This window comes from Armigeres subalbatus, chromosome 2, assembly GCF_024139115.2.
Source record: "Armigeres subalbatus isolate Guangzhou_Male chromosome 2, GZ_Asu_2, whole genome shotgun sequence".
Classification (NCBI taxonomy): domain Eukaryota; kingdom Metazoa; phylum Arthropoda; class Insecta; order Diptera; family Culicidae; genus Armigeres; species Armigeres subalbatus.
The window spans coordinates 134,337,353-134,349,211 of NC_085140.1; the positions used below are offsets into that span (position 1 = coordinate 134,337,353).

The 11,859-nt window shown below is 45.3% G+C and overlaps 1 protein-coding gene across 14 annotated transcripts in view; it reads left to right on the top strand.

The window, feature by feature from the left end:
- The window catches only part of LOC134210873 (high affinity cAMP-specific and IBMX-insensitive 3',5'-cyclic phosphodiesterase 8), a 630,844-nt gene that overhangs the window by 609,309 nt on the left and 9,676 nt on the right, over positions 1–11,859 (top strand). For all 14 annotated transcript variants that reach the window (XM_062687262.1, XM_062687263.1, XM_062687274.1 and 11 more), the window contains 2 exons: positions 10,073–10,295; positions 11,396–11,824. In XM_062687262.1, the coding sequence (XP_062543246.1) occupies positions 10,073–10,295; positions 11,396–11,824 (652 nt within the window). The remainder of the gene's footprint in view (positions 1–10,072; positions 10,296–11,395; positions 11,825–11,859) is intronic.

Consider the following 11,859-nt stretch of genomic DNA (forward strand, 5'->3'; position numbering starts at 1 on the left):
GCATGGACCAAAGGGAATCGTGAATACTTTCGCATTCCTGGATGACGGATCATCTTTAACACTCCTGGAAGAAAGCCTTGCAAAGGAACTCGGTGTTGGAGGAAAAATATGCCATTATGTTTAATATGGACCGGGAACGTGAGCAGAGTGGAAAATGGATCGAAGCAACTGTCACTAATAATTTCGTCATCTGAAGGAAAGAAGTATTCTTTAGATGAAGTCCAAACGGTAAAGGAGTTGTCTCTACCTTCCCAAACACTTCCTTTGAGCATCTATCGGAACAGTTTCCATACCTGAAAGGGCTTCCTGTCGTGAGCTACAAAGGCGGTCCCCAAACTCTTAATTGGGGTCAACAATCTAGATGTAATGGTGCCGCTGAAAATACGGGAAGGAGGTAAACGCGAACCAGTGGCCGCGAAAACGAGGCTTGGCTGGTGTGTATACGGTGGCTCGCCGAGTACTGATCAGAACCCATCGCTCAACTGTCACGCTTGTGGGTGTGCATCCGATCAATCGTTGCACGAGCTCATCAAGGAGTTCTTCACAACGGAAGATATAAGAATTCAAACAATACAACCACTTCTGTCGGAGGCAGATCAACGAGCTCAACGAATCCTTGAGGATACAACCATTCGAGTCGGCAACCATTTTGAAACTGGTCTGCTTTGGAAGTTCGACCACGTAGAGCTCCCTGATAGCTATAACATGGCGCTTCGTCGGCTAGAATGCTTAGAGAAACGAATGAATCGGAATCCAGAGTTGAAACAAGTCCTTCGACGGCAACTTGAAGATTATCAATTAAAAGGTTATGCACATCGCGCAACCGAGGAGGAACTGGGCAACTGTGACATTCGACGTGCATGGTATCTGCCCCTAGGGGCAGTAGTCAACCCTCGCAAACCCAATAAGGTTCGGATGATATGGGACGCAAAAGCGGCTGTGAACGGGATCTCCTTAAATTCCGTATTGCTGAAAGGTCCGGATCACCTAACATCTCTTCCCGGTGTCTTAGTTCGGTTTCGCCAATTTAACGTGGGAGTTTCCTCCGATATAAAAGAAATGTTCCACCAAATCCATATACGTAAAGCGGATCGCCACTCTCAGCGGTTCCTCTGGCGTAACAATCCCTGTGAAAAACCCGATGTGTATATCATGGACGTAGCCACCTTTGGCTCAACATGCTCTCCGGCTTCAGCCCAATACATAAAAAACAGGAACGCTAAGGAATTCCAAGATTTGTATCCCCGCGCAGTCGAAGGCATAATGAACAACCATTACGTGGACGACTCCTTAGAGAGCTACGAGTCCACAGAAGAAGCAATTAGAGTATCCATGGAAATGCGTCTCGTCCATGAGCAAGGCGGGTTTGAACTGAGGAATTGGCTGTCTAATAGCAACGATGTCTTGGTCGCGTTAGGCGAGGCCCAGCCAATGGAAGACAAGAGACTTACCGCAGACAAACAAAGCGATTCTGAGCGGGTACTCGGACTGTTGTGGGTAACACACGAGGACGTTTTCTGTTTTCTACTGAAGTAAAGCCGGATGTCGCTGATTCGATTAAGGGCAACCAACGCCCTACAAAAAGGCAAATGCTTAAAATTCTAATTTCGCTCTTTGATCCGTTGGGCCTGCGGAGTCTTATGTGGTTGCAGAGTAAGATCCTCCTTCAAGAAGTCTGGAGAGAAGGGATACATTGGGATGATAGAATAAACGAAGATCTGCACCGAAGATGGAAAAATTGGACAAACTTGCTCGAGGAGGTACGCGCCATCAAACTTCCCCGTTGTTACTTCTTGGAAGCAACCAAAGAGCGCTATAGAAACCTCCAACTCCACATATTCGTGGATGCCAGCGAAGCTGCATACTGTGCGGTGGCCTACTTCCGGACATTGAACACAGATGGATTACCAGAATGCGCGCTTATTGCAGCCAAAACAAAGGTGGCCCTCTAAAGACGCTTTCGATACCACGTTTAGAGCTACTAGCAGCAGTACTCGGTGCTCGTCTATCACAGTTCATCGAAGAAAGTCATACGGTACACATCACAAGAGAGGTATTCTGGAGCGATTCAGCCACAGTTCCATCCTGGCTCCGGGCCAATCATCGAAGGTATACATAAATTGTGGCATGTAGAATTCGAGAACTGATAACAATTACCGATGCTGACGCCTGGCGCTGGGTTCCTCTAAGCAAAATCCAGCAGACATCGCGACGAAATGGGGAAGCGGCCCGAAGCTGGATGCAAATAGTATCTGGTTCAAGGGTCCTTTATTCCTACAGTTACCGGAGGAAGAATGGCCAGCTCAAAGAATACTATCATCACCTACGGAAGAAGAGCTGCGACCATGCTACGCTCTCGGGGTGTTTTATGTTCCGGGACCTCTTGTAAAGTTGGAGCGATTTTCTCAACTCGACAGAGCAATACGCGCCGTTGCCTACGTGTTTCGTTATCTCCATAACCTCAAGCGAAACATCTCACGAGAGGAAAGATTAGTTGGTCCATTAACTTCAGAAGAGCTCCAGAAAGCAGAAAGTCTTCTCATCCGAGAAGCACAGTGGCAGGGGTTTCAGACGAGATAATGGTTCTGAAACGCAATGCGTCGAAACCGGTAGACGAGCAGACTTCCTTGATGAAAAGTAGTTCTATCTACCAGCTGTGTCCGTTCTTGGATGAACGGAATATTCTACGCGTTGATGGCAGAATCTCAGCTGCGCCGAATGTGGATAATAATACTAAGTTTCCAGTGATCCTTCCTAGAAAGCATCCTTTGACAGCTCTAATCTTGGACCGCTATCACCGTAGATATTTGCACGGAAATACAGAAACCGTAGTGAATGAAATTCGCCAGCTTTACCACGTCCCAAGACTCAGAACAGCAGTGACCAAGACAGCTAAAGCGTGTCAATGGTGTCGAGTATACAAGAGTTCTCCGAAAGTTCCCTGTATGGCACCGTTGCCCTTAGCAAGAATGGCATCTTTGTACGACCTTTCACGCACACCGGCCTAGATTTTTTGGGCCATTGACAGTGAAGATCGGAAGGAGCAACGCTAAGCGCTGGATAGCCTTATTCACCTGCTTGACCATACGGGCAGTGCATGTAGAAGTTGCACACAATTTGACTACAGACTCCTGCATTAAATGTATCCGACGATTCATATGCCGCAGAGGTTCGCCAGCAGAGATTTACTCAGATAACGGCACGAATTTTCAGGGAGCCGTAAAGTTGCTGAATAAACAGATCGAACAGTTAGCTGTCACATTCACAGGAACCGCTACTAAATGGGTGTTTAACCCTCCTAGCACTCCGCACATGGGCGGGGCCTGGGAGAGAATGGTCCGCTCCATCAAAATGCTATGGAAACTGCGTACAACAACAACCGCAAGCTGGATGATGAGGCGTTAGAAACATTCGTAGTGGAAGCCGAAGCCATCGTTAACAGTCGACCGCTATGCTATTTACCGCTCACAGCCGAGGAGCAAGAGGCGCTTACACCGAACCATTTCTTATTGGGAAACTCATGGCGTCCGCCAGCCGGCGGTTGAAGCAACTGATCCGACAACGGCACTGAGGTCATCGTGGAGTCAAGTACAACTACAGCTCGATGTTTTCTGGCGAAGATGGATTAGGGAATATCTTCCCACGTTGACTAAACGAACGAAGTGGTGCAACGAAGTGAAGCCGATCTCTGAAGGACAGCTAGTGGTGGTAGTCGGAGAAGGTAAGCGGAATGAGTGGATTAGAGGGCGAATTGTAGAAGCAATCAAGGGGACAGATGGTAGGGTGCGACAAGCTATCATACAAACTGTGAGGGGATAATACGTAGGCCTGTGGCTCGGTTAGCTGTACTAGAGGTTGATGCAGGTGGTAACACTGAACCTGGTGGCCAGTATTCCGGGGAGAGAGTGTTGGTACTGGCAGCACTGCTGATCAAGATTGATGACGTTCTAATATAAATGTCACGGAAGACGTCAAGGTGACTGCTCAAACGTCAAAGCATCGGTCAAATGTAACGAATTGTTTTCCCTTTATTCGTCATTGTTAGCTAAACTCAACCCAGTGAAGTAGCCCTTTGTAACAGGTGAAATCTATAGCTATTGAATTGATTAAATCCTAATTTACACTAATTTGAACTTACAGATAGTACTTAAAGCTAATTGAATTATTACATAAAACTAAAAAGTGTTGTTCTCGGCACAAACATCCAAACGAATTGTAAGAATCTAATATAATTGTTTAAACCTAACCTAAATTAAAGTGACTACGTTCAGGTTACACGTGTCATCGTTGTAGAGTGTCGTACGGCTAGAATTGTGCTAGAATTACCTTTGCCAACCGATTTTGTAAGTACGCAATTAAACAGTAAACACAGTTATCGTAAAACTAACTTCACGAATAAACCTACAGCTAAAGCTACATTGCAACAAAACCTACGTGCGTTGTAATTCGCTGATAGAAACGACCAGAGGTTCGCCATTCTATTGCCACAGGCCACTACGGGAACACTACTTGAAAGTAGACATTCGTGCCTCTTGAAAAAAAACGTTCCGAGTCTTTTGAAAGGAAGCTTCTGAGCATTTTGAAAGGAGGCTTCCAAGCCTCATTAGAGAAGAAGCCTTTTGACAAAAATCTTCCATGCCTCTTGAAAGAAGGCTTCCGAGCCTCTTGAAAGGAGGCTTCCGAGCCTCTTGAAAGGAGGCTTCCGAGCCTCTTAAAAGGAGGCTTCCGAGCCTCTTAAAAGGAGGCTTCCAAGCCTCTTGAAAGGAGGCTTCCAAGCCTCTTGAAAGGAAGCTTCCAAGCCTTTTGAAAGGAAGCTTCCGAGCCTCTTGAAAGGAGGTCTTCCGAGCCTCTTGAAAGGAGGCTTCCGAGCCTCTTGAAAGGAGGCTTCCGAGCCTCTTGAAAGGAGGCTTCCGAGCCTCTTGAAAGGAGGCTTCCGAGCCTCTTGAAAGGAGGCTCTGAGCCTCTTGAAAGGAGGCTTGAGCTTCTTGAAAGGAGGCTCTGAGCCTCTTGAAAGGAGGCTTCTGAGCCTCTTGAAAGGAGGCTCTGAGCCTCTTGAAAGGAGGCTTCTGAGCCTCTTGAAAGGAGGCTCTGAGCCTCTTGAAAGGAGGCTTCTGAGCCTCTTGAAAGGAGGCTTCTGAGCCTCTTGAAAGGAGGCTTCTGAGCCTCTTGAAAGGAGGCTCTGAGCCTCTTGAAAGGAGGCTTCTGAGCCTCTTGAAAGGAGGCTCTGAGCCTCTTGAAAGGAGGCCTGAGCCTCTTGAAAGGAGGCTTCTGAGCCTCTTGAAAGGAGGCTTCTGAGCCTCTTGAAAGGAGGCTCCTGAGCCTCTTGGAAAGGAGGCTTCTGAGCCTCTTGAAAGGAGGCTTCTGAGCCTCTTGAAAGGAGGCTCTGAGCTCTCTTGAAAGGAGGCTTCTGAGCCTCTTGAAAGGAGGCTTCTGAGCCTCTTGAAAGGAGGCTTCCTGAGCCTCTTGAAAGGAGGCTCTGAGCCTCTTGAAAGGAGGCTTCTGAGCCTCTTGAAAGGAGGCTCTGAGCCTCTTGAAAGGAGGCTTCTGAGCCTCTTGAAAGGAGGCTCTGAGCTCTTGAAAGGAGGCTTCTGAGCCTCTTGAAAGGAGGCTTCTGAGCCTCTTGAAAGGAGGCTTCTGAGCCTCTTGAAAGGAGGCTCTGAGCCTCTTGAAAGGAGGCTTCTGAGCCTCTTGAAAGGAGGCTTCTGAGCCTCTTGAAAGGAGGCCTGAGCCTCTTGAAAGGAGGCTTCTGAGCCTCTTGAAAGGAGGCTTCTGAGCCTCTTGAAAGGAGGCTTCCTGAGCCTCTTGAAAGGAGGCTTCCTAGCCTCTTGAAAGGAGGCTTCTGAGCCTCTTGAAAGGAGGCCTGAGCCTCTTGAAAGGAGGCTTCTGAGCCTCTTGAAAGGAGGCTTCAAGCCTCTTGAAAGGAGGCTTCCAAGCCTCTTGAAAGGAGGCTTCCTGAGCCTCTTGAAAGGAGGCTTCCAAGCCTCTTGAAAGAAGTCTTCTGAGTCTCTTGAGAGGAGGCCTGAGCCTCTTGAAAGGAGGCCTGAGCCTCTTGAAAGGAGGCTGAGCCTCTTGAAAGGAGGCTACTGAGCCTCTTGAAAGGAGGCTTCTGAGCCTCTTGAAAGGAGGCTTCTGAGCCTCTTGAAAGTAGGCTTCTGAGCCTCTTGAAAGGAGGCTACTGAGCCTCTTGCAAGGAGGCTTCTGAGCCTCTTGAAAGGAGGCCTGAGCCTCTTGAAAGGAGGCTTCTGAGCCTCTTGAAAGGAGGCTTCTGAGCCTCTTGAAAGGAGGCTTCTGAGCCTCTTGAAAGGAGGCCTGAGCTCTTGAAAGGAGGCTCTGAGCCTCTTGAAAGGAGGCTTCCAAGCCTCTTGAAAGGAGGCTTCTGAGCCTCTTGAAAGGAGGCCTGAGCCTCTTGAAGGGAGGCTTCTGAGCCTCTTGAAAGGAGGCTTCTGAGCCTCTTGAAAGGAGACTCTGAGCCTCTTGAAAGGAGGCCTGAGCCTCTTGAAAGGAGGCTTCTGAGCCTCTTGAAAGGAGGCTTCCTGAGCCTCTTGAAAGGAGGCTTCTGAGCTCTTGAAAGGAGGCTTCTGAGCCTCTTGAAAGGAGGCTTCCTGAGCCTCTTGAAAGGAGGCCTGAGCCTCTTGAAAGGAGGCTTCTGAGCCTCTTGAAAGGAGGCCTGAGCCTCTTGAAAGGAGGCTTCTGAGCCTCTTGAAAGGAGGCTCTGAGCCTCTTGAAAGGAGGCTTCTGAGCCTCTTGAAAGGAGGCTTCCAAGCCTCTTGAAAGGAGGCTTCCAAGCCTCTTGAAAGGAGGCTTCTGAGCTCTTGAAAGGAGGCTTCTGAGCCTCTTGAAAGGAGGCTCTGAGCCTCTTGAAAGGAGGCTTCTGAGCCTCTTGAAAGGAGGCTCTGAGCCTCTTGAAAGGAGGCTTCTGAGCCTCTTGAAAGGAGGCCTGAGCCTCTTGAAAGGAGGCTTCTGAGCCTCTTGAAAGGAGGCTCTGAGCTCTTGAAAGGAGGCTTCTGAGCCTCTTGAAAGGAGGCTTCTGAGCTCTTGAAAGGAGGCTTCTGAGCCTCTTGAAAGGAGGCTCTGAGCCTCTTGAAAGGAGGCTCTGAGCCTCTTGAAAGGAGGCTTCTGAGCCTCTTGAAAGGAGGCTCTGAGCTCTTGAAAGGAGGCTTCTGAGCCTCTTGAAAGGAGGCTTCTGAGCCTCTTGAAAGGAGGCCTGAGCCTCTTGAAAGGAGGCTTCTGAGCCTCTTGAAAGGAGGCTTCTGAGCCTCTTGAAAGGAGGCTTCTGAGCCTCTTGAAAGGAGGCTTCTGAGCCTCTTGAAAGGAGGCTTCTGAGCCTCTTGAAAGGAGGCTTCTGAGCCTCTTGAAAGGAGGCTCTGAGCCTCTTGAAAGGAGGCTTCTGAGCCTCTTGAAAGGAGGCTTCTGAGCCTCTTGAAAGGAGGCTTCTGAGCCTCTTGAAAGGAGGCCTGAGCCTCTTGAAAGGAGGCTGAGCCTCTTGAAAGGAGGCTTCTGAGCCTCTTGAAAGGAGGCTTCTGAGCCTCTTGAAAGGAGGCTTGAGCCTCTTGAAAGGAGGCTTCTGAGCCTCTTGAAAGGAGGCCTGAGCCTCTTGAAAGGAGGCTTCTGAGCCTCTTGAAAGGAGGCTTCTGAGCCTCTTGAAAGGAGGCTTCTGAGCCTCTTGAAAGGAGGCTTCCGAGCCTCTTGAAAGGAGGCTTCCGAGCCTCTTGAAAGGAGGCTTCCGAGCCTCTTGAAAGGAGGCTTCCGAGCCTCTTGAAAGGAGGCTTCCGAGCCTCTTGAAAGGAGGCTTCCGAGCCTCTTGAAAGGAACCCAAAAACTCTCAAAAACCTATCTATTGAGATTGTCTTCCAAAATCATGAAACTTGATATGTCTCAAGACTAAGTTTTACAACAATTGAAAGTGTTCTCTACCCTTGGGAACCTTTTCCCGGAATATCCGGAACCATCTTCTGATAATTGTACCAAAACTGACTTCTGATGCTGGTCAATAGTGATTGCTCATTTATTAATGGTTTAAAAAATGACGCGTTTTTGATTGCACCTAATGCAGGACACCATACCCTAGCCTTTCCTTTGAAAATAAAAAAAATCCCTTCAATTGAAAAAAAGTCCTCAGAAGAATTTCTCTTTGGAATTCAGAAGAATTTCCCGCGGACATTCAAAAGGAATTCCCATGGAAATGCAGTTTAGTTTTCTATGGAAGTGTTTCCATGGAGCTATAATTATGCCAATGTATTCTACCTATTTCTTATCATATTAGGTACAGTCTCTGTGAGCAAATGAAGACTGCGCTGAAGTCGACAATTAGTTGGCAAATTATTCTAAATGTGAACGGCTCTATGTCGATAAGAATCTTACAAATAATTTGTCAGGCATCGTGAAACAATTAGTAAATGTGCTCTTATTGATCGCGTATTACGTAGAAAAGTTCTCAACGTATTTGGGGACATTATTTAGAATTAGGAGATTATTTAGAATTGGGTTAACATTAGCGATCATCATTAGCGATCGATCAGAACATCAAAACAAGACTTACTAATCGATTTGATGCTACTTTGATCGACGCAAGGTGCCTTTTTTATTTTTCCTAGGTTTATGCTGTTTGTAAGCCTATTTTTTTTCTATGTCCCAGAGAAGTCGATTCAAATCCGTCATTTCAAGCTTAGTGATGCTGCGCTTTTATATTAACGGCTATCTGAGGCCTCATCGAGGTACTGGTTGTATGGAAACTCGTTTCATAATATTTTCCTTACCATGTGCTTCAAAATCTTTGAAACTTATTTAGCCACCAGATTATGGTACCAGCATTGTTCATAATTGATAACTGTAAAATTAATTATTTGATCCGACTAACATAAATTGAATCACACGGTTTCCAAAATACACCTCCTCTTTCGAACTATTTCCGCATGAGCAATTACTTCCGAATCAGAATAAATGGATTACTATTATAATTGGTTCCGCAGCCTTCATATGCACCAATTTTAATTACCATTGTGAAATATCCAACTAAAGATGACCCTAGCACCGTCGTACTGAGTTTGCTATCAATTGAAAGGGATCGCTCTGCTAGAATCATACAAAAGTCGTCAAACGAGATCATTTAATTCATGTCACCGACAAGATCTCCAAAGGTCGTCTTTCAGAAGCGTATACCCATTTTGAAAGCCCAATTTATGTGCGCTACAATTGGTATCATGTATACGCAATCAAACGGGAGCTAAGCCGGGATTAAATTTGCAATCAAAATGAGGAACTTCGTGTGCCTATTAAAATATCCAACTAGGATTGAAATTGGCTCTCCAATGGTGGGACGAACCATTTCTCTCGAGGGCATACCTTCCCAACGCATTTGCGGTTAAATATGAATTGGTTTAGCACTGCTCCATGTCATAGTATTGTCCTACATTTTAGGCTGGTTCGATTGAATGTTGTTGACTTGCTTTATGCACATACATAAGTGATCTGTAAGGCATTCATGATGTTATGATGATGCCAAGCTACGTTTCCTCAGTGAACATGTCTAATGCCAACTTAAGCATCCAGCATCCCAGGCGGCAAACACAAAACTTTATCCTATTAAATATTCATCCGGTTCAGAAGTGGTGGACGGGTTAAGTGGATTTATATTATGCCTCACGCCACACAACTGCCAGACACATCAGAATACAGTGAAAGCATCATCGTGAAGGGGAAATATTAATAAGATGCTTATTTCTGACCTTTCCTGACAATTCCAAACCCAAAGGACATAGTAGAATTCATAAGCTCCTAAGTATTCCTTTTCACATTCTTGACAACATTTCTTATTATCATTCACCAAGGCATTGGAAAAGGTACCAACCGAATACCAGGAACATTTTTGTAAAAGCTGCCTTTATGCATCCTTTTCCTAAAAGTGAAAAGAACATAAAGGTACATTCCAAATCTGTGGCTTCAAACGAAAAAGTTTCATGATGAATCACGAAGGCTTTTCAAAACGCTGACTAACTTCCTACATCCACCAGAAAAAGTATTTGAATTGCCAGGATTAAGCGCTAAATCGTGTTCCATTTTTTCTTTCCGACAGGCTACGGCATGCTATCTGCAACAGCTATCGAATCGTGAAGTGAAGGTAATGGATCGAATGGATGAGGCCACCGCACTGATTGCCGCAGCTACCCATGACATTGACCATCCGGGCCGTTCGTCGGCTTTCCTGTGCAATTCCGATGACCGGCTCGCGCTGCTGTACAACGACATCTGTGTGCTGGAGTCGCACCACGCTGCCACAACGTTCCGGCTAACGATGGGTAAGTTTGATAGGAACAGTAACGGGCGTAATATGCCTATACAGTGCGGCTGGTAGTGATACTATAAAAGAGACGTCTCCAATTCGAAATGGTTATTATCAGTAATAGTAATCATGACAATTCATTCCATCACATTACTACAGAATTCATTTTTACAGCAAGCCTACTTTTGTTTCTGTCTTTATTAAGGAGACTTAAAGCATGCCTACTAGGTATTTAAGGCTCTATAAACCGTAATCAATCCGACAATGACGATGATTTTATTGGAATCCGCACTAATACTAATAAAGTTTTGAACAAAATTCAATATTTTGGGGCTATTTACAGACTTACCCTCCATCATAATATATTCATGGCATTTCCAAATTAATTTTTCATTGATCAAAACTAGCCATTACTGAGGAATTGCTGGAAAAACGCTGAAAACTGCGTTTTTCCTAGGCCGATATTCGTATGTTCATCGAACGCATACTAATGTTCAGATTTGTTGCCAGATTTATTTATTGGAAAAAATCATTGCTGTTTGTCGGATTGAACAATAAAACCAAAAATAAATATTTAAACATGTTATGTAAGCTTCTATTACATTCCAAGTGGTGTATAATTTTTTTTATATCGGTAAATACCGATATAATTGATACATCATGAACATATCTTATGATATGAAATAAACAATTCGTCAAGTCTGGCAACATTATGCATCAGCTGGCATATTTTTACCACCCCTCTTCCAAACAAGTGATACAGTCATTAATTTTCAAAACATTGTGATGGAGTCTTGAGCCTTAACGGAGTAAATGGACTAGAAATGATATATGTATTATGTATCTTGTATCTTTAAACAGGAAAGTTTATTTATCATAAAGTTTTTATTTTTTTTATTCAATTCCACTACATTAATGTGTACTTACCATGACATATCAACTAAAAAAATTGATCTTTGCTTGAAATTTTAACAAGAATGCTGAACATAATAGGTTGAACGAAGACAGAAGACAAGCTTCTTAATCTCAAACTATGAAAATATCTCTTGTTCAATCAAAGTAGATATTACAGTGCCATACGCCATGTGCTATTTTTAATTTTATGGTTATTTTCAGGCGACGATAAAATCAACATCTTCAAGCATCTGGATCGGGAATCGTATAAGCTGGCCCGATCGATCATCGTCGACATGATCCTGGCAACGGAGATGACCCGCCACTTTGAACACCTGGCCAAATTTGTCAGCGTATTCGGCACAGATGTCGATGGTAAAGAAACATCACACGATAACGACGATAACCAAATTTTGATAAGGAGAATGCTGATCAAATGCGCCGATGTTAGCAACCCTACGCGGCCCTTGAAGTTCTGCGTGGAATGGGCCCGACGGATAGCGGAGGAATATTTCACCCAGACAGACGAGGAAAAGCATCGAAATCTACCGATCGTGATGCCGATGTTCGATCGGACAACCTGCAGCATATCCAAGAGCCAGATCGGTTTCATCGAATACATCATCCACGACATGATGGATGCGTGGAATAGTAAGAAATAACTGTGATGATACTCGTGTATGTAA